The following is a 23,018-nucleotide window of genomic DNA, read 5'->3' on the forward strand; positions in this document are numbered from 1 at the left end:
TTAATATCTAATTGTAACAGTCTTGAAATATAAGTGTAGGTATTTTATTAAATTAAACTCTGAGATCTACAACAACGTACATATTATTGAACTGGTAAGAATTATAAATATGAGAATCATTTTTTTGGCCATTTGCTGCAGAATGATATAAGATGCCAAGTCGAACCTAGAAGCGTGAAAAACGTACAGTATGTATAATAAACTGTAGACTAGAAATGACTTTCACGTCGGTAGAATCTGCTTTCCAAGCCTGTGTTGTGGTATAATACAAAACAGATAGACATACTTGACATTTTAAAAATGTCTAAGGTATTTCTGACTTTGTTCTTTTTGAAATTATAGAAAAAGCCAAACCACCAAGGGCCAAAGGGTAAGCCTAAATAGTTTTACTTATAATTCCTACCAGCGCATAAAAACTCTTGACCAGATTAATATGCTAACTCAGCACCCCAAGGCCTATATGGCTTCGAGCTATTTTGCGAGTACTGATGGTGAGGTGGGTGGTGAGGATACGGAGCTGGGTAGTGAGGAGCAGGAGGGGCAGGGTGTCCGGGTGGTGCTGATGGCCCGGGAGGCCCCGGGGGCGCGGGAGGATAATGGGTGTAGGCTGGAGGTGCTGACAAAGGTGCGGCTATCGAAGGCGCTACCGTAGACACAGCAGTGGATACGGCGGGGTCCCTTAACTCTGTATACCCGTGCTGAGTTTGGGGTATTGACTGCGGTACTGCAGGGTACTGCGGGTACCCCCAGTTGGACTTGGACGCGAGCTCCCTCTGCGCAGCGAAGCATTGCAGGTGGCTCATCAGGCGCAATCGCAGCGGGTCTTGGATGTCCAAGCCCTCGCAGCTGACGAGGTACCGAGCAACTTCCGCGGCGCATTCTCTGAAGCCGATGCTGTGGTAGTCCATCGCGTAGCGCTGAGGGTCGTAGGCGTACGTGTCGAGACCTGAAACAATCGTATTTCGTTAGTTGATTAAATAACTATAATTATTTACATCAAGTGGACCTAAAACAACACTCGTTTTTCTCGCACGTCCAAAGGTCGGTAGAATTTTTTGAACATTAAGTCCGCCTTATGTAAACCGTTTATTTTTTTTGTGCAATAAAGAGTTTTAAAAAATATTAAATTCAATTGTAATAATTATTACAGAATATATACCTATACCTCAAGTACTAAAAAAATATTAAAAATATATATTCGCCATCAAAATGAATTGGAACAGTTGGAGTGACGCAATATAACAAAAAAATCATGTTTGATGACCATGATCCTGGAGTACAGAGAATATTGCTTGAATGAAAGATATACGTTAAACATAAGAAATGAATGCATAATAACAATGATTTTATCAATTGTAATTGTCATTGTCGCACCCTATTACAAATTATAATTGAACTGAGATATGGGTGTGCAAGTTATCAATTTCTTTTACGTTTTGAAAGTGTGCAGCGGTTGCATGCAATTATTTAAGTTATAATTTCACTTTCACAATAGTAGCTCTATAGTCATTTTGACCCCCAGCTGCACATAACGAAAGTGTAAGGGAGTACAGAAGAAGGGTTAAATTTAACTTAAAAGACAAAAATAACCTGTCTCTGATGCAGATGCGTACAATAAATGTAAAGCGCGTGAGTATAAAGAATATTCGAGAATGAAGAAAACAAGAAAGCTCCATTCAACTTTACCCTCCCTTAAATTCTTATGCTACAATTAGAAAGAGATGGATGGCGATGTAAAGAATGTGCAAAAGAGATAGAATTTATTAACGGGATTCAGGGTTACCAACTTCATGTTAATTTCTGGTTTAATTGAAATTTTCATGATAATTTTACAATACAATCGACTTGTATTGTATATTAATCTCAAACTGTTGAGGTGGACAAAGCAGAGATATAAACGAAAAACGGTAGTCAGCAGGACCTAAAACTATTGGACGTTCAAGAAAACGGCCAGTCGAACACAGATTTGAGAGCATATAGAGTCAAAAAATCGGATGCTCAAGACCGGACAAAGTAGGCCGGAAAGCGGACCTCACATAGGGGAATAAAGCTAAGTCAAAGAAGATAAGTGAAAATGAGTAAAGAATCCTTAGAAAACCAAAGACCTCTGCGGTATTTTAAAAACACCAAAACAAGCGGCGTCGCGGGCTACAGATTAATATGCAAATATACAGTATATTAAATTTCATCCGCACGAAACCGGGCGGATTAGCTAGTTATAAATAAAGTGAAAGTTGACAGCCCTAATCAGAACCCCGTGTTTCCGGTGCTCTTCCGTGGGGAAAAAGCTTAATAACAGAATCCGCTAAGGTTTATGTCGAGGGGTTGCGGTGCGTACTACGCGTCTTACTACGGCGGCAGTGGGCCAGCGGGACAAGACGACTGAGACTTGTAAACGGGGGAAATGAAGGACATCCAGATTGCATAACATTATCGCATTATGAAGAACTGTGGTACGCTTTATTACTCGGAAAAAGAAATGATGTTGGTATATGTGAAGAAATACGTCCACATTTTTTTATAAATTATAAGAACATATTATAAGACCATGTGATATTTACAATAATAAGTATCAACATATAGACCAATTTTATTATAAGTATGGAGAGTTTGTATCTGCTATCAAAAAATGCACTTGAATGTGTGTTTTTTCTTTCTTAGATTAACTTTTTGTAAATGAGCAATCTTTTTTGCGTTATTAACTTATTGTAACTAGTATTACTTAGTATAGGTTACTTAGATATAATTAAACCAAACTCCCGTATCATTATGATAATTTTAATTAATAGTGAAAACTTTATTGGCTTGTGTAAGATCTATAATTAAGTTTATCCATGGTAACAATTTATTTATAGCTGTTTGTTTTCCAAATAAAAAAAAAAAAAAGGTTTTTATGGGTGAATCTAGTAACTCTTAGAGCCTTATTAATGAAACTGGCATAACGTCGGAATTAGTTGTCAACTGACAGCACCTATTAAATGACAGACCGTAAAAAAAAACAGTTTCTGTCAATTAACTACTGAATATGTAGTAGGACTTCGTTAAATATTTTAAAACATTATTGCACAGAATTTGTAATAAAAAAAATTGCCACCAAATAAATTAAGTTCAATAAAACAGCTTGTGTGTTACATGATAATTGTATTCATGATTCTATTACATTATATCATGAAAACACAACCAATCACACTACACAATCGTTTTGTTTTTTATTTAATCTTGTGTTTGCTATGTGAGGCCTTCTGACACAGGTATTTGATGCTTACTAGGAGGTCTCCACTACATGTTTCATTTGTAATGTAAGAAACGAAATAAACGATTTTTTTATGATGAAAGATAACTTAATTCCTACTTCTTAATGCTAAACACTAGAACAACCGTCTGAATTCAACATAATCATTATAAATTCGTCATCGGCCTACTACAGATCTGCACTTACAATGAGTAGGGTTTTGACCGGAATCCAACACGCTGGTCAAGTGGGGATTTGTAGACTTCACATACCTTAGAAACACAGTGGAGTCAGATTTCTTCACGATGTTTACCTTTATCGTAAAGCAAATGGTATTTCGTTGGTTACAACTGAGAGTTACGTTTCGGGGAACTCGGTCCCTCTACAATGTGCCGAAGTAAAAATCACTAGTCTATCGCCGCTATTTGAATTCATACATTACTTTAATTATAAAAATGTTCAAAGGAAACTACTACAGGATATTTCAAGCAGTAGTCTAACTGAATCATTGTCTTGGCTCCCTTCCTTTTTTTGGACTGGGCGTCATTTTTTCTCGTCTTTTTTTTGTGTACAGGTGGGGCGCAACCCTTTTGGATCCATGTTCGGGTGGAAGTAGATTCCGTCTTATTTCCGCTTGTCACCGCTTACAATACACGCGTGATAGGGGGATGCGAATGTAGATTATGTCTTTTTTTTTTTTTTTTGAATACTAGTCGAATGGCTTAGTGTTGGGTATTTTGTACGTGTCTTTTGCAATCTCTTTATGAAAGAGGCTGGTTTAGTATAAGTGTAAAGAATTACTTAAATTGATTCGGATATCCATACTTAATATTATAAATGCGAAAGTCTGCTTGTTTGTTTATTTGAACTAACTCATCAACCAATGGATTTGATTTTTAGCACAGAGATAGTTGAAAAGATGGAAAGTATTATAATAGATTACTTTTTAATCCAAAACGGTTTCCACGAGAACTGAAAAAAACTGTAAATAACGTGGATGAAGAACGCGGCCTACAACTAGTCTTAATATATATAAATCTCCTGTCACGATGTTTGTCTGCGATAGACTCCTAAAATACTTAACCGATTTTAAATTAAATTGGCACACCGTGAGCAGTCTGGTCAAACTTAAGAGATAGGATAGCTTATATTTTCAATTAAATTAAATTCGCAATTTTATTTTATTGCAATTTATTTGTCTATAATTAATTGACAGTCACATGTTATATATATTTTTATATACTACTATACTCATTTAAGGCTTAGCGATACGGAATACTTTAAAAACAAAATCAAACGCAGACGAAGTCGCGGGCAACAGCTAGTACTTAATATAGATAAAATAGGTAGGATCGCCAGCATCTCTCTCTTTCCAAATAAAGATACGTAGAGATATATTGTTACACGATATCGATATTATTATTTGAATTGAGCTTTTGTACTTTTATCAATCTGACTACGGCCTTAACTCATTCTAAGAGAAGACTCGTGCCCAGTAGTGGGCCGATTAAGGGTTGATAATATTTATGATATATAACTATATGTTTCGGTTATGTTATGCGTAGATAAGTTTTACACATTTTAGTTAACTTTACATATAATATGAAAACACATTAAATAATACATTTAAAAATCTCGATGCTCTGAAATGCAGTGGGACATTAATGTACTGAGAATGTTTGTTTTATCATGATAATTTCCGAAAAACTAAATTTAGTTACAGAAGTTCAATTCAGCCTACGACTTTAATATAATCCTGGGATATTTTGCTCGGAGGGCTATACTTTGGCCCTCCGTAGGGCAGCTACCGAGTGAGATATGGTAGCGAGCTCGGTTCCCACGCACCCCTATTTGCTGAGCTCGGACTTACTGGGGTCACTGGATAAAACACTGGTTACTTATGTATTGAATGCCGCTTAATGATTTACTGATTTTATTAATTGTTCAGTCTTTATTTAATATTGTTTCTCGTTTGCTAAAGCGATTTCGTTTGAGTATTAGATCAAAATTCTGATTCAAAATTCTTTTATTAAGTACAATATTTATATCTATAAGCACTTTTGAATCGTCAAGTTTGCCTGCTTGTAGTGACTCGTAACACCGGTTCGGAAGGCAGACTCTACTGAGAAGAAGCCGGCAAGAAGCTGAACAGCTCTCCAACGTTAACAATTTGCAATCATTTTCCTAGTTTGTGAGAGATGAAACAACCTTGTTGATAAGGAATTCATCAATTGTTGTTGTTGTTGTTGTAGTAACCCTGCTGCAGTGAATGTGTTTTAAGATATTGTTATGGCAGTTATATTAAATCCTGTACCCCTAAGCCATCAATGAAACCAATGGTTTTCAGTATTTTCACTTAAATTATATAGTATTTTTTTTTAATAAAAATAGACATGAGAAAAATTACCGAAACAGAAGTAAACAGGGACAAAAAGCCAGATCGCATATCACTAGCTAAGCGCGGCTATCGGCCACTTCCTGTTTGTGACTTTTTCTAGCGCCAGGTGCGTGTCCGTCTGTGCCGCGCTACCCTCTCTACCTGGACGGGTAAACATGGCGCTATTGTGACCGGAGGTAATAGTTTTGATGCGGTTTTAAATACTTAATAGACTGCTATTGTGAAAACATTTGCGGTTAAGCTTAATCGATTAAGGCATTTCATTGACTAGTTTTTGTGGGTTTGTGTATTTTATTCCAAATATTACCTATGTTTAAGTTACTTGGAAAATAACGTCGGAAAATGACGGCCGAGTGGCGCAGTGGGCAGCGACTCTGCTTTCTGAGGCCAAGGTCGTGGGCTCGATTCCCACAACTGGAGAATGTTTGTGTGATGAATATAAATGTATATTATAAGTACTTATGTGTATTATATTCATAAAATATATATATATATATATATACATTCATCAGCCATCTTAGTACCCATAAAACAAGCTACGCTTACTTTGGGGCTAGATGACGGTGTGTGTGTTTTCGTAGTATATTTATTTATTTAAATAACTATGTGACTCATCATCATCATCATATCATTAAAGGCCCACTACAGGGCACGGGTCTCCCCCCACATAAGACCGTTATCCACCATGCCAGCCCACTGCGGATTGGTGGACTATATCATGGTGTAAACAACGTATAAAGTATATGTAACTTATAAGTTATCGGTGAGTTGAATTTTTGTCAAACTAAGTTTACATGACGCTTTCAGTCCATGTTTTCGTGTGTGTGTGTTATATTTAAAAACGTGTAATATGAATGTTGTTAGTGCTTTTAATAAATAAATAAGTATACTAATACCAGCTTAGTGCGAGTAATATTTGTGCATTGAAGGGTCCTTACCTTTTCCTACCAAACGTCCCTTGGAGTACAAAACCTTTTTAGTATTTCTTTTTTTACTATGAAGAACGACGACGAAGCGACGATTTAATTATCTCATACTTCTTGGGGATCAATTGCTGCTGTGGTTCCGTACCCAAAGGGTAAAACGGAGCCCTAATACTACCACTGTACATCCGTCTGTCACCGGGCTGTATCTCATGAACCGTGATAGTTATACCGTTGAATTTTTTTTACAGTGCCACTGTGACAATAAAAAAAAAGAATAAACAAAATATTTAAGGGGGCTCCCATACAACAGTCATAGGTAATGTTATATAGATGCCGGTTATAAGATATTTTTATTGGTATTTCTTTGACAGTGATAATAGAATTTATTTAAATGTTCACACGTGTTGCTATGGCATATAGGATAAAATTACAACTGGCTATCTATTACCGTGAAAGCTACAGCCTCCTGTGACAGGCGGATAGACGGAAGAACGTATAGACAGCGGCTGCTAGTATTATGTTCGTGTTTTGCACCCCTTTGGATACTGAACCCTAAAAAGTAGTTATTTAACAAACCGTAAACCACATAATTTGAAGAGTAATTATAGCGTGGTCTAAACTCCTGACTCTTCCTCTCTGCGGTCGACGACCTGTGGTGAAATTGCTGCAATCTCACCAGCACGCCCTGTGGTTTGACTCGCGGTCGCCGCTGACACCGGAAGTGACTGTGCTTTATTAATTATGCAATTCCGTTTCGTGTTTTAGTAATTGATATTTCATTTTAAAATCGCCCACCCGCGCAAATTCGTCTGCACAAAATCGGTTTTTACAGGTTTTAATATCTTAAAAAAAAACCTAGAACCTAACTGCAGCGCCACCTCAGGACCAGTTTTAGTACCAAACTATATATACGCGGCTATGTACGCGGAATTTTTCTTGCTTTTAGCATTTCTATACCCGTCGTAACTTCTAAACAATCCAATAAATATCTCTTTTAAATTTTTCTCGACTATTCCGAAATGAAATTAACAGAAACTTCTTTATCCTAATTCGCGTGCTGACCCTAACCGTAGTGTTTTTAAAAGATTTGTTGATATGGTTGTCATTTTTTTATTTATTATTTTATTATATTTATTGTCCAATTAATATTTTGTACGTTAATAAAATTATAAAACTATTAATTGGATAAAGATTAATATCATTATTTACTATCGGACTTTTTTGTAGATAATAATGATTACTTCAATTAGGTACTGACCAAATATCATGTAGTATAATTATACTACATGATATTTGGTCAGTAATTAATGTATCACCAATCATTTTCGCGGCCACTAAAGCTCCAATAAAAACTGTTAAAAAATACGTTTAACTTTCGTTAAATAACACAGCAATGATACCTTACACTCAACTATTACTACTTCTACATAAAATATAAAACTAGCTAGTTGCTGTCCGCGTTCTCCATCCGCGTTTATTACGGGTTTTTACAAATAACGTGGGAATCGTCCTTGGTTGATTAGTTAAGGCGTAAACTAAGAATAAACAAGCAACAACTAACACTCTATAATGTTAGTATAGATTTATAATGTCCTATTTCAATATGATTAGATACTTAGTTTAATATACGCACCTTACATTTGTACTGTAATATTTACTTATTACACCGATGGCAAAAAAGCCCCGGTTCCAACCTATATACCATAAAGTTAGTTGGTGTGTAATGGATATGGTATCCATTACTCACCAACTAACTTTATGAAAATATAGTCATTTCAATTTAAACTCTAATTTCCTAAATTTAAGGTTTGTAATACAATTGCATTTCCGCTTTGCGATTACCACCTGTCGAGCCCGGAAAGAGCGTGGGAACGGCTCTGTGACACATTGATAAGATGATAACGACCCTTGTGTGCGATTTGCTGCCGATCTTTGCGTGGCAGTTTTGGCGCACATGTGGGCCAAAACTAACATAAGACCTACACGGAATAACAAGCATGTTTGATACGAGATTAAATGAATAATTAAAAATAATTTCCTATTGAAATATTTACATTTGAAATACAGTTCACGATACATTTTTTAATTGGTCTAGATTTTGATATTAAGTTATTTACCTGCTTAGTCTTACCAATCGTCTAATGATTTTAGGTAAGCGAACTATCAAGCAGTGGCGTTCCTAGGGTTAGTCCAGTTACCTACAGGACAAATTTAACTCGTCATGATCTCTAACTCCCCATTCTTGCTGTGCTAAATGACAAACCATATCAACAAATCTTTTAAAAACACTACGGTTAGGGTCAGCACGCGAATTAGGATAAAGAAGTTTCTGTTAATTTCATTTCGGAATAGTCGAGAAAAATTTAAAAGAGATATTTATTGTAACGCAAGCCCGGCTTTTCGGCTTGTATGGTAGTACCGCCACTGCTATCAAGTATGTTTATTAAATTAACTATCAGTTATATAAAACCGGCGACCTCCCTGGCGCAACGGTGAGCGCTGTGAATTTAAGTAGGAGGTCCCGGGTTCGAATATATAATGTCTGAATTTTCTCTGGTCTGGTCTGGTGGGAGGCTTAGGTCGTGGCTAGTTACCACCCTACCGACAAAGACGTGCCGCTAAACGATATGGTGTTCCGGTACGATGTCGAGTGGAAACCGATTAGAGGTATGGCTACCATACTCCCTAACAGGTTAGCTCGCTCCAATTTTAGACTGCATAATCACTTAGCATTAGGTGAGATTGCAGTCAAGGGCTAACTTAAGAGTAATAAAACAGAAAAAAATTTAAACCACTGTAGGTAATCTTTTTTTATCAGGAACAGTTATTTTTTACGAAACCGGAAAGCGGTAAATGGAAAAGCGAACGGTAAAATACTTTTGCTTTTTAGCATTTTGACGACTTTTTGCGTAACCGTAACGGCATCTTTGTTAATTCGAAGGAAACGGAAATGAATTCTTTCTTGTAAAGGTACAAATGACAGGATAAATGCAGTGCTAACGGTTAGATAGTATTGAATTATACCTACAAGAGAAGTTTTAATAATCATGACAGAGATTTTTTTAAATGAAGAATAAATAAACAAAAGCTTACTCTTTTTATCATCAGTTTATATTATTTTGTAATTTCAAAATAAAATTAAACCGCTGCATAGGAAGGTAATCTGCCTTTAGAGTACAGCATCTTGGAATGGTGAAATAACGAAGCATTCTCCAGTATAGCACAGCCTTTTAGCACATGACGCGGAAACTTATCTTGCTCGTCTATTTTATCGTTAACTTATAGATAGATATAGATATATTTCCTTTAGAGTTTAGCTTGATGATAAGGTCGACCGACCGGTCGACAGCATTTTTCAGTTTAGCATTGCATTGTATTTTACATGTAACGGAAATTTTGATAGGCGATTGGCGCAGTGGGCAGCGACCCTGCTTTCTGAGTCCAAGGCCGCAGGTTCGATTCCCACAGCTGGAAAATGTTTGTGTGATGACCATAATGTTTTTTTAGCTTCTGGGTATTTATCTGTATAGTATAAGTATTTATGTATATTATTCATAAAAAAAAAAACTTCATCAGTAATCTTAGTATTCATAGCACAAGCTACGCTTACTTTGGGGCTAGATAGCGATGTGTATATTGTCGTAGTATATTTATTTGTTTATCTCTTTACAGATAAATTACCTTTAGGGTAAATTTAGAGACGGTTGACCGTAGGACAATAAGTAATCAGCCTTCTCCGAGTTAACGCTGCGTTATTTCTCACTTGTTTCCATGTTTCGAGCACTGATAGCATCAGTTTTGTGAAAGAATCAGTTGAATCAGTTGCCATTGGTAGATATAGATGTATATTAAAATTCGTAGTTCCACGTGAAAGTAGCCGCCTCCAAAACCGTAAGACTTTTTGCTTGCCAAAAACCAGAACTAATCTTGGCCAACATAGTCCTATGTATCGAATGCAATTTCTCGAAAATTGTTTTCTTGATAGTATAGATATCTACAGCGATAACATACCTAGTGTTAAGCTTAAGTTAAGAAAAAGGTTATTGCTTAAGTAATTTTATTTCCACAAATTTTTGTTTTTCTTTTCTTAGTTTTTTTTATACTATTCTAAATTTGTTTTTTTAGCTGTTTGCAGCAGCCTTATGTACCCAACGGATTTGCATGCTATGTTCGCATCGAGAAGGCACAATTGTATACACATGAAAAATAGTCCTATAGTTTATATTAGAGTAACCAGTTGATTGTAAGTTTTGCGAACTAAATAAAATAAAAAAAATACCTTTAGAGTGCAGCATCTTGAGATGGTCAACCGTGAGCTGTAGTATCTCAGCCTTTTCCAGCTTCGCGCTGCCTTGTTTTTCGCAGGCTGCGGGTACCAGCCTCTTGAGCTCAGTGAGGGAGGTGTTGATGCGATCTCTCCGCTTCTTCTCGATGACGCCACGTCGTCGCTTGCGCGTCATGAGCTGGCAGGAGTCACCGCCTGGGGACCTGGTCATAGATAATCTACTGTCAGTACAAATAATCGGTTAGGTGTATATGTCCCTGTCTCTAGTGCCCTCACTTCCCTTATTTTGGTTCAAGACAGCTTGAACCCCCCTTCAGACAGTAGTGAGGCTTGTATAAATTCTAAATTCAAATTCTTTATTCATGTAGGCATATCACAGGCACTTATGAAGCCTTCATACATTATGTTTACATAATTGTAAAGGTAACTTTATCGCCAACTTAAACCTAAAGTTACGAAGGTTCCAAATGCGCCCTGGTCTAAGAAGAGCCCACAAAAAGCTTAGCCGGGTATTTTTTTGTTATCACCATCTTACAGTAAAGTTAAAGCAATCACACCCAAGCTTTTTTGTCGTTTAAGTAATCCTTAACATTACGATAGGATATTTTTGTAAGCTTACGTTTTATATAAACTTTGAACTTTTTGACAGTGGTAGTAGATATGGAGAGAGTAGCTAGCCCAATAGCTGCCCGCCGCCTCCTGTCTTCACTTCCTTACAGTTACATGCTAAATCATCATCATCAAACTAGTAACGTCTCACTGCTGGGCACAGGCTTTATCTCTCATAGGAGAGAGAGATTGAGAGAAGAGATCCGACTCGTGCCTCCAAAGCGGGTTCAGTCAACCAATGGGTCAACTGGGCTAGCGTGGTGGATTACGGCCTAACTTCATTGTGGGCAGAGACCCGTGCCCTGTACTGGGCCGGTAATAAGTTGATATTTGATTATGATGATGGAGCGGTGATACTCCAGTGGATAGGACTTCGGCTTCACTTTCGGTGGGCAGAGTTTGAATCGTAGCACGCACCTCTAACTTTTCTAAGTTATGTGCGTGTTGAGTATTGATGAAGATTAAAAACATCAGGTTGTATTATTACGGTCGTGACAAATCTAAAAAAGTCAAAAGATGTTTTAAAAAGACGGCTGAGGTCAAAGGATTCTCTTCTAAAGGTTACCTTTACCATATTTTCTCAATAATATTTCATTCTGATTTTATATTAATGAAATTTGAAAGCATTCACTCATTGTTATTTGTAGAAAGATAATAAGTTAGTATAAAAGAAAGTAAATTGAATTACGAATTTATGTCTCAACGACTATAGTTAAGTAAGAATCTATAATATATAAAAGATAAAGTGTGTGGGTATGTTCCTAAACGTATAGGCTCCGAAACAGCTGGACCGATTTCAATGAAACTTTCAGGGAATCTCCGGATTCACCTGGCGAGTAATCCTGTAAAGTTTGGTGAACTCAAATTGTCAAACTTTCAAATACAGCTTTTATTTACTATGATGATATTCTATTGTTGGGTGTAAATGGGTGTAGGTAATGATCTTCGCCCGCTCGAGAAGAGAATAGAAGAGAATGAATACGGAGAGAAATAAATGATTTAATATATTATGAGACTTAAATTAAAAATTTTATGACGTAAGTTTATTGTTTAAATGAAATAAAGTAAAATCTAGCCCGGCGAAGCGGGCTGGACACGCTAGTACGTTATATTTAGATGCCTAGATTGGTCGAGATTTACACGTGAACGGAACTTATTTTATTATAAGTTATTATTCTAATAATAAGCTTAAGTTTGTTTGATTTAGACGCGGTAATCTCTGGAACTTCCAGTAAGATTTGAAAACAATTTTTGTTAGTCCCAGTTTTAAGGAAGGTCCATAGTAGCCGAGCGTATGAAGTAAAAGCCAGAGCAAGGGATGCGATGCAGTTGGTAAGTGTATTTAGAATTACAATTGAATTTTTTTTTAAATGGTTTATTAGAAGATATAGGCAGACAAACGATTAATATAATGAGGAGTATTGACAACGTATTCAGCACACGTTCGTAGACGAGCTACGGCGTAGCCATTGTCTACGACCAGTTTAAACATATTAGTTTTTATCGTCTACATAAAAGGTTCGAGCCACTAAATTCCATAGGTACATTATTTTTTCTTATTAGGATCTCCTTCATATCTAAATATATTTTATATTTTTGAAATAAATGGTTCCATTTTAGCTTGTGTTCTAAATTGAAGCAAAATCATTGTAAGTCTTACTTAGTAGCTTATTAACGCGTTGTTTATTGCTCACATAGAGTTGTAAGCTAGTACATAAATTAGTGGCAATAAAATTTTTACTAGCTGCGTCCAAGTCTTTTCTTATACGTATGTATAAAACAGATAAACAGAAGAAATGATTATTTTACAGTACATAATTGGCTTATTTTTATGTTTTTAAACTGAATATATTTTTCTGTGGATATCGGGGATATAAAACTGAATGTACATTATTGTTTACAGTAAAGTATAATAAGATTTTTCAAAATAAAATATACTCACTGCGCATCCTTACTGCTCTCCTCTGAGAAGGCGTCGTCTTCGCTTTCTGAGTGTGTCCGTTTGTTTCTTTGCGCGGGCGCCGTCGTAGGGGGTACTGGGGGACCCCAGCCGTACTGCGGGGCCCACTGGGGTCCTTGGGGTTGGGGCTGCTGGTGAGCGCTGGGCTCCATGTGCCTCTGATACTCCATCATTTGTAATAACTATATAAAATTACTAGTACCAAAGTTTCGTTATTTGGTTTGGTTTTCGTTAAGTTTAGGTTAAACGTTTTAGTTTTTTCTTTGCACTTTTAAAATGTCATTGACTGCACAATATAATTATAGTTTTATTTAAAAGTAAACAAAAATCTTTTCGTGATACTCTTTTCAGAAAAAGTGGCTATGTTTAACTTTTTTGGAAATGTCACTGATTAAACACAAAACTGTTTTGGGAAAAAATTGAGTTTCCACTTTAGGCACACCACACCGTTCAAAATCTAATATTTTTGAAAATGTTTGTAGTATTGTCAGAAAAACTATTTTTACACTAATTTTCCGGAATCAATCGTAATTAAAATTCTATTCAAATAATCAATTAAGAAACAAGTGTCAAAACGTCTTAGAAATTACAGGAACTTGTTGAACGCAGTAAGTACGCATGCGGGACACACATGCACACGTGCGCGCGCGTCGACCGCCGGCCGCGGAGTGTGCTGCCGCGTGCCTGGCCATCCGACCGCCTCCCAGCCCTGTGGCGACCATGCTTTACATCCGACCAACATAAAGTTACCACATAACAAGCTAAATAAAACCTTATCACTAAGCACTAACGTGTTATCGACTGCAGCATAACTTTGTTTTATTTATATGCAAACAATTTTGTTATTTCACTCCAGCGCTGCGATTTTAACCTTTATAGTCATAGCGATTGGATTTGTTTCGACTGCAATGTAAGATCAAATAGGGTTGACAACGTTTAATGCATTATTTCTAAAGCCAATCACAGGAATATAGCTGGTATTTTTATATAGTTAGGGGTGATAAAAGGGTGTTTTTTTATTTTAATATTTTTGAAAAGGCCGCGTGTCCGACACACGGTGGGAAGCGGCGTCAATTAGGAAACGCAATTTCATTGAACGAAGGCTATTGTTTGTGCAAAGGCTCAGGGATGTGGAGATGTGTCACGCTTACTGGGTATTGTGAAATTTAATTCTAAGCACTTTGATTAATTTTCCGTAATACTGGAGGGAACCTTATCTGAAGAGTTAAATATAAAGTTTGTTTGAGCACGCCGCGCCGGGGCAAACATCTTTTAAATCTATCACATCATGTCAACCAGAACGACCGCTAGACGGATAAATATTCATAGTTATATTCTGAAAGTAAAACTGCCAAACAAAAGTAAAGAAAAAGGAACTTGCATACGTTCTTCAAAAACACACGCACGCATCCATTCGTACGTCATGTTTTTCGTCCAAATTTTACATTAGAATGCATAATTTTATGTGATTTGTATGTGATTTCGTTCAGTAAAAACGATTGAAGTGGTTTACTTAAAATCTATTAGGTTTTCGGTTTACAGATAAGTCTCAGAGACAATACATAATGTTCCCCTTAAAGCATGTGAAGTAAAGTTTTGGTTTTTATTTACCCGTTGTATATATCGATGCCCAAAAACCACCGGTTTCCTGTCTAGCGTTGATGTGAGGTGATAAACATATATATTTATATTATAAAATTCAAAAATTCAAAATTCAAAATTCAAAATTCAAAATTCAAAATTCAAAATTCAAAATTCATTTATTTCAAGTAGGCCTAATATAAGCACTTTTGAAACGTCAAGTCTGTCTGTTTGTAGTGATTCTACCACCGGTTCGGAAGGCAGATTCTACCGAGAAGAAGCCGGCAAGAAACTCAGCAGTTGCCCTTTTCCAACATCAACAATTTACATTTTGTATTTTAACATTCATTTTTCTATCTTGTGAGAGCTGAAAGCGGAGCCGGATGCTTCCAAGCAACCTTGTCATTAAAAAATTCATCAATTGTATAGTAACCTCGCTCTAATAAATGTGTTTTAACAAATTCTTTAAACTTGTGCATTGGCAGGTCCAAAATCACCTTAGGAATCATATTATAAAAGCGTATACTCAATCCCACAAATGATCCCTGTACCTTACGCAGACGATATGCAGATGACACTAATTTATGACCATTTCTTGTAAGTCGACTGTATATGTCCACTTTTTGTTTATAAAGACTAATATGTTGTCTTACAAATACTATATTGTTATAAATATATTGTGAAGCTACAGTAAGTATGCCTATTTCTTTAAACTTCTCACGGAGGGATTCGCGTGATTTTAGTTTATATATTGACCGTACAGCTCTTTTCTGCAATATAAATATAGTTTCGATATCAGCTGCTTTACCCCATAACAAGATTCCATAGGACATAACACTATGAAAGTACACAAAATAAACTAGCCTAGCTATTTCAACGTCAGTAATCTGTCTAATTTTTCTGACTGCGTAGGCAGCCGAGCTTAGTTTACCCGCTAGTGAATCTATATGGGCACCCCACTGTAGCTTATTATCCAAGGTCACGCCCAGAAAAACTGTGGAAGTCTCTATTTTTAGTGATTCACCATTTATCATTATATTTTTATCAATTTTCTTTACATTTGGTAAGATAAATTCGACACACTTTGTTTTTTTTGCATTTAAAAGTAAGTTGTTAACTGTAAACCAGTGCGACACATGCGACATAACACGGTTTACTTCGTCAGAGTTATCTTTACTCCTATCAGTCTTAAAAATTAGAGGTGTATCATCTGCAAACAATACAATGTCGCATGTTCCACTGACATGGTACGGTAGATCATTTATATACACTAAAAATAGAAAAGGACCCAAAATCGAGCCTTGTGGGACACCCATTGAGGTATTTGAACCCTGAGACTTTGCATCATTTATGCAATATATATATTTATATACATATATATATATATAAACATACATACTTACACTTATATATAAATATATTATATATACGTTAGTAATGTGAGTATACGTATGTAAATAACAAACGTAATAACAGATACATCGCAATCCAGCCCCAAAGTAAGCGTTAGCTTGTGTTATGGGTGCTAAGATAAGTTATGAATAATATACATAAATACTTATAATATACATATAAACACCCAGACACAGAAAATCATTCTTGTTACACACATACATTTTCCAGAATCAAACCCACGGACTTAGAAAGCAGGGTCGCTGCCCACTGCGCCAATCGGCCCGGTTGGCAACGCCGAGTAGTGAGCGGGCTGTGGGTGTTTAGAAGTGTTAGACGAGTGGGCAGCCCGTTTTCAACTGGGCTCGGCTGTTTTCATATTTTGTACATTATACATGCCGCACTTTCTTTATGCCGTGTTTGCACTTAAACCCACCATTCACCTTTGCTCTGGCGTCGTGTATTAGGGTCCACCCTCCACAAGCTGAAAAATTAAACAAACTATTTTTTTTTGCATTGACTTTATTTGATTGGTGAACTTCAACTTTAGAGGCGTCTCAATGACCGTATAATATGCATTGGGAAAAACGATAGCGCGAGATAATTAATAAATAATGTTCACCAGCGCCATCTAGGGAAAGCTAAGTAGAACTTTAGTATTAAACATGCCGCAAAAAGGCATACGCAAAAGCCCGCATTATTGTACAAGTTATTAATTTATTAATTGATTTATTGATTTATTTATTTATGTTTATTCATATAGGATACAAAAGGCGGCCTTATCGCTTAGTAGCGATCTCTTCCAGGCAACCAAGTTCAAGTTGTTGTCGAGGCAGCGTTGATTCGATAATGGTATGCGAATAACTTTAAGCTTAAACAAAAAAAAAGTGAACGATAGATTCTTTATCCAAAGATTTTACTAAAAATACAAAAGATTCCTATCTATATAAAAAGGACTTTTACAAAATTAAAATTTACTTATTTTCACTCACTTTTTGCCTCAAACTCGACGTGAAGGCTCTTCAAAGAAATAGGATCACGAACAAAACAAGAGCTCTTTAGAGCAAGGATTAACTTATTTATATAGAAAATCTTATAGGATTAAGGTGCTTCGAATAATCGCACCATGCTGCTATTATTTTAAAAACCGTGCGAAATGCTGTCATATCACCTTTTTTACTGCCGACGCAAAAAGAGGGGTTATAAGTTATTTGGTTTCTGTGTCTTTCAGTGTTGTCTTTTTTTTGTTGCACTATAAATCAGCCTAGACTGCTATATCACGTGGTGGTAAGTGATGATGTAGTGCAAGATGGTAGCGGGCTAACCTGTTAGGGAGTATGGTAGTCGTACCCCTAATCAATTCCAGCGTCTAGTCCACAATCCAAACATTGCGTTAGAGCTGGTGTCGGTATAAAAGAAAATTGGCCTCATAAACTTATTTTACACAAATTGTGATACAAATCTTTTAAGCCCACCCGCCATATTGGTTATACATTACTTAACAGGTCGGCATTGATAGTAAGTTATATCCTTATGAAATATAATAATATTTTTTTATTAAATCGCTACGTAAATTTTACTATTTCGTGTTTAGTTATCGATTCGGTGTACTGATATTTTTAACTTTTAATTCCTTCCCTAACGCAGTTGGTTGAAGTTGAATGAATTTCCCTTTCACCCACTTGTGAGAAAACCGGTGGGTCTACGGGCAGCTACCTCAGCAATTGAGAAGAACCGCAATGCGGCTCGGATGAGCAGCGTTCGACCAATCGGTTGAGGTGGTGATGCTGATGACCCGCAATGGAGGGGTGTCTCTAAACCCATATTTCCTATGAAAAAAATAAGATTTGCAGAGCAGTGGCATGTCAAAGCTGATGATGATAATAAATTGAACAGTTTCAGTTTCATTTTCTTCTTTTTCTTTTTATTTTTTTCTATTTATTTTGTAATTGGAGCAGCGTTGTGAGTCGATATTGTGATTACCTCTCTTCTATTAGGCTGATAATAATGTAGGTGAAGACGGGTAACTTAAATGCCCTGCCGCAGTGCAGATGGTGGGTAGTTAAGTAACTACATGCTGCGATAAAGGTCAAGTACAAATCTGTGGTAATGGATAAATCTTAACATAAATTCAAGCAACAAGTAATAAAGCAACGCAATATAGCCCCAGGCCAGTTCGAAACAAGCCGGCGAGTACCCAAGTAACCACATTTCCCACAGCGTAAAATAAACACAACAGTTAATCAAAAGTATATTTAAACACAGAATGGGAGCACTCGAGTTGTATTTTGTGTAACATAAAAGTACAAAAGCTCTTTTTAAATTCCGCGCACAAAGAATCCTTCCGTGACAATGGTGGTAGGCACCTGCCACGAGACCCTGGGGTTTATTCTCACGCCTACAAAAAACGGGTTAATCCTTAAAAGTCGAAAACTTTTGCTCTGGGACCCTAGGCTTTTTGGTACTATTTTTTATCGGGAGTCGCTTCTTTTCGGGGTCATGTTTGACGAAAATCTTTTGATGCCCGTTGTCAGCATACCTCTTTGATTCTGCGACGTGGGTACTTCGATATCCTTCTCGCACTCGGGCGGCTTATCGCACAGCACATATTTTACCTTCATTTTAACATTAGTTTTAGTCTAATCGACAAGTTTTTTAAATCCATGGCGCCATTAAATATTTATTTTAACTGCCTATTAGTGTATCGGTTGTTACGTAGCGAGAGCTACTTTTTAATATTTCACAAGATTAGTTGATCAAATGCCTTTCAGATCCCGTTGACCTAAGTATATAGGACGATAAAATACGATCATTATCATCCTAATAAGTATTAGGAAGATAATGATCGTAAATAGTACATTGCGGGATCGCAAGGGAGGGGTTTCATTTATTACATATATACAATGGAATTCTAGTAATTAGATTTTAAATATTTGTTAATTTACTATCATAATCCTGTGTAAATTTATTTCTGTGGCGAAATGGCAGAATATTTTAAAGCTCTGTTTTATTAAAACCTATTATGTACCCATATTATACTAAAACTACTCGATTCTATTCGTAGGAGCCAAATAATTTGAGGTTGTAAAACGTGAATGTATTTTAACTCTACGCTATGAAATATATTATATTTTCTAACAAATTCACTTAGTATTTTAGTAAAATTCACCTTTAACTATAATAATAATGTAACAAAAAATAAGAAAAGATTAGCATAAGTGGTCTGAATTATTGTGCTAAACGCTGGAATATTTTTTTAATATTAAACCAGAATAAAAGCCAGAAATGATTAGATGTTACTTTGACATCGATCTTATTAGATCGTTGCGCGTTGGTCGCATCAGCCTTATAGAATCGGATGTAATCTCCTTGTGTGATCATCATATCAATCGATTGACGATCAATGCTGTACATTGGTCTTTTGTAGGGAGTTCCAAATACCACGGTCTTGTGCCGCTTGCGTCCAGCGGCTACCTGCGACTAATTTTTTTGTCATCTGTCCATCCCAACGGGGGCCTACCAACGCTGCGTTTACAGGTGCGAGGTCGCTATTCAAGGACCTAACGAGCTATGTGTCCCGCCCATTGCCAATTCAGCTTCGCGACTCGCACCCGGCTCTGCTTTCATCTCCAGGCCATCACAAGATAGAAAAATGAATTTTAAAATATAAATAATTGTTGTTCGAAAAGAGCAACTGTTTCTTGCCGGCTTCTTCTCGGCAGAATCTGCCTTCCGAACCGATGGTAGAGTCACTACAAACAGACGGACTTGACGTTTCAAAAGTGTTTTTATCCTACTTGAAATAAATGAATTTTGAATTTTGTTTTTTTTTATTTAGCCTTCTTATGAGATCCATAGCCAGCGACGTTTCGGAGCCATAAGTCATCATGCATCATGCACTGTGTAAGTAGAAATATACAAGGCTGTTGCGGGTTGTAAAGTACCTACTACAAATACCTAACGGTAATAAGTGCCTCAATACAATACCCTCTCTTACAATGTCGATCAGTCAACACCACTAAATATCACCAAGCAAATATGCTCTACATAGAAATAATATTCCACATTATCATATTGTGTTACAATATTACCAGTATAGTAAAACGTCTACGTAACACTTATTGCCAATAAATAGAGTCCACTTTTGGTTGTTCGAAGTGTGTTTAGAAGTTGGTAGATTGCGAGTTCCCGTGTGAACGAAGGGTAAACGGGGGCGATACGGCACGGGGGTGGTTTTAGGTATCGTTTTGAAATTACGGTATTGTTGATTCCGATATCTAATGGGCATTGGACCTTTTGTTTCCCTAGAGCCGCTTTAGGGAAGTTGGTGGGAAAATTCAGATTTGAAAATTTATAAGGTGCTTGGGATCAAAAATTTTAATTAAAATTTAGTACGTATAGGTACTTTATCCTATATACACCAAATACCCATAACCTACAATCAATTTTTATACTGTGTTTTTAATGCAAAAAAAATTAAAATCGCTTTTATTATAATTTTTATTAATATATGATTATTTATTTGTATGTAATGTGTAATTATTTATTACAGTGTTAATCAGTTATATTTATGGGTTAACCTTAATGTTACTCTCATTGGGTTTAACTATAATTATTGTAAAACCTAAAACTGAAAATAATCTATCAAAAATTTGCCCTGTAACTATAATTCTTCACTGATCACATAACTGAACTCCTACTGAACGACAGGGCCATTTTTAATGTTTTTGCAAATATTTCGGTGGGTCCCTAATTAATGATTTTTTTTTAAATTTATACATCAGGGTATTCAAAGATAGAGTGGGTTCAACTGTTAGAGGTATCGCAGTTATTTTAGAGTTCAAACCCATAAATCGGTTTTGACGCGGTGGAACACTAAATCGTTCAGCACTTCTAAAAGTTAATCGGTTTTCAAACCCTCATATTTTGAGAGCGTGTTAATAATCGGTATTTCTTTATTTTTTTAGATAATAAAAATATTCACGCGAATCGCAAACAACAGATCACCTGCGAGTACAGTGTACTCATCGCCCCTCGCATGCGTCGAACAGTGTGTGAAGCGTGCGCGGCGCGGGCTCACACGCGCCGCGCACGCGACCGGCGGGGGCGGGGGACGGGGGTCGGGGCACGGGGGCGGCATGCTAAATACGCCGTGAAATATCGACGACCAATTATTGCGATGGGGATTTAATTTCGCTTTGAACTTTACTTCCCAGTTCCCACTGAGTCGAGCTTCCAATAAGCCTTGCTTTTTGTTAAGGATTACCGTTTAGTGCAACCCTGCGCGTACCCAGCTTCTGGTCTAGGGGGAGCAAGTGAGATTTTTTTTAGATCAGGTCGTCCGCGGCTGTTTTGTGACATTTTCTTTGAGGACCCTCTATAATCGTTGCTGAAGCCATTAATGTATTTTTTTGTCAGTATGTCGGTCTGTCTGTCTGTATCCTGGCCGCCATTCATTTTTCATAAGAGAGTTCTTACTGAAGTTTACAACTTTATGATAGTCTGAAGTTGTTTCTCTTCACGCAAGCCAACCGGTTTTGGTAGGCCGAACAAATGGCGTAGGAATTATACGGGACACGCTCCGTTAGTTTAAGAGTTTAGTCTGTGGCGATAAGCTTGAGGCGAAGACTAGGTTCAGCATAGTTGTGGTTTCTTGGGTAAAGGCATGATCCACCGATAGCACCATGTTCAGGTTAAGATCGATACGGCACTCCAAGTAGAACACCAAAATCTTCCATTCTGTCTTGTCCTTGAAGAACTGACGCAGTGACTGAGGTAAACAAATGGCAGCCGTTTTCCCCACACCTATTGGTTGAAAGACGGCGCAAACCTGATGGCTGAAATAATATCAAACTTTTTTATTTATTTTCATATCTCATGTTCGTAAAAATAGCGTTTTTTATCAAACCTGTGCGGAAAACACCTAATAAGCGCCCGGGTGGTTCAAAAAGAGAAGTCAGGATTGCTTCTCATCTTATAGTTTTTTATGTTGTTTTTTTGATTTGTCGCTTCAGCACAGGCAACGTTTATAATTTCAATTGGGTATTATAATTTCCACGTTCTCCAATACTTGGAGAGTTGATAAAGCTGTAGGATAAGATGGAATTGTGTCCTTTTCCCGAGGGGAAAAATGTCGACTGCCCACGCTAGCCGCGAGTGTGTTGAAAGACGTCGTATTAAAACATCATAATTTACAGAATATTTACACAGTCAACTGGGTGTTAAACAGCAGAATACTTATTTACAAGGCATCTGAGTTACATACAACTATCGAAATTTGTTATCTAGTACCGCCATCTGTTGTCACGGCGCTGAACTTTCGTACAAAATTAAAAATCTTAATTTTTAAGGTAAGTTTTTTTTAGTCCTTGATAGACATGATTATTGATCGTTTATTGCACTTTTTAATTTAATAAATTCGAAGACTTATTTTAAATTTTATTTGATTATTATTTAAGACAAACACAACAAATCGCTTTCATTCCGGGTAATATACAATAAGTATTTAAGTATACTTTCCACCATAAGAAAGAACGAAGAAGTCTTCTTTAATTTTTGCAAGTTTTTATTTTGTGTGTGTCGGTAACCGGGCTCATTTTCCGCTTTTTCTTTTGAGCTGAAATTTGAACATGGAG

At 36.6% G+C, this 23,018-nt stretch overlaps 1 protein-coding gene across 1 annotated transcript; it reads right to left on the reverse strand.

Moving 5' to 3' along the window:
* Positions 1-428: 428 nt before the first annotated feature.
* LOC120630028 (hairy/enhancer-of-split related with YRPW motif protein 1-like) lies at positions 429-19,004 on the reverse strand. Its single transcript, XM_039899153.1, has 6 exons — positions 18,923-19,004; positions 18,066-18,212; positions 14,001-14,119; positions 13,393-13,592; positions 10,836-11,044; positions 429-946 (listed from the first exon to the last, which is right to left on the reverse strand). The coding sequence occupies exons 1-6, from the start codon at positions 19,002-19,004 to the stop codon at positions 429-431; spliced, it is 1,275 nt and encodes a 424-aa protein (XP_039755087.1).
* Between the last annotated feature and the right edge of the window lie 4,014 nt (positions 19,005-23,018).

The sequence above is a fragment of the Pararge aegeria genome, chromosome 2, assembly GCF_905163445.1.
Source record: "Pararge aegeria chromosome 2, ilParAegt1.1, whole genome shotgun sequence".
NCBI lineage: Eukaryota > Metazoa > Arthropoda > Insecta > Lepidoptera > Nymphalidae > Pararge > Pararge aegeria.

Coding starts and splice junctions, on each gene's coding strand:
- LOC120630028 (XM_039899153.1), bottom strand. CDS start 19,004: ATGAAGGTAAAATATGTGCTGTGCGATAAGCCGCCCGAGTGCGAGAAG. Junction 18,213..18,922: donor CACGTCGCAGAATCAAAGAG/GTATGCTGACAA, acceptor TTTTTTTCATAG/GAAATATGGGTTTAGAGACA. Junction 947..10,835: donor CAAGATGCTGCACTCTAAAG/GTATTTTTTTTA, acceptor CGATTGTTTCAG/GTCTCGACACGTACGCCTAC.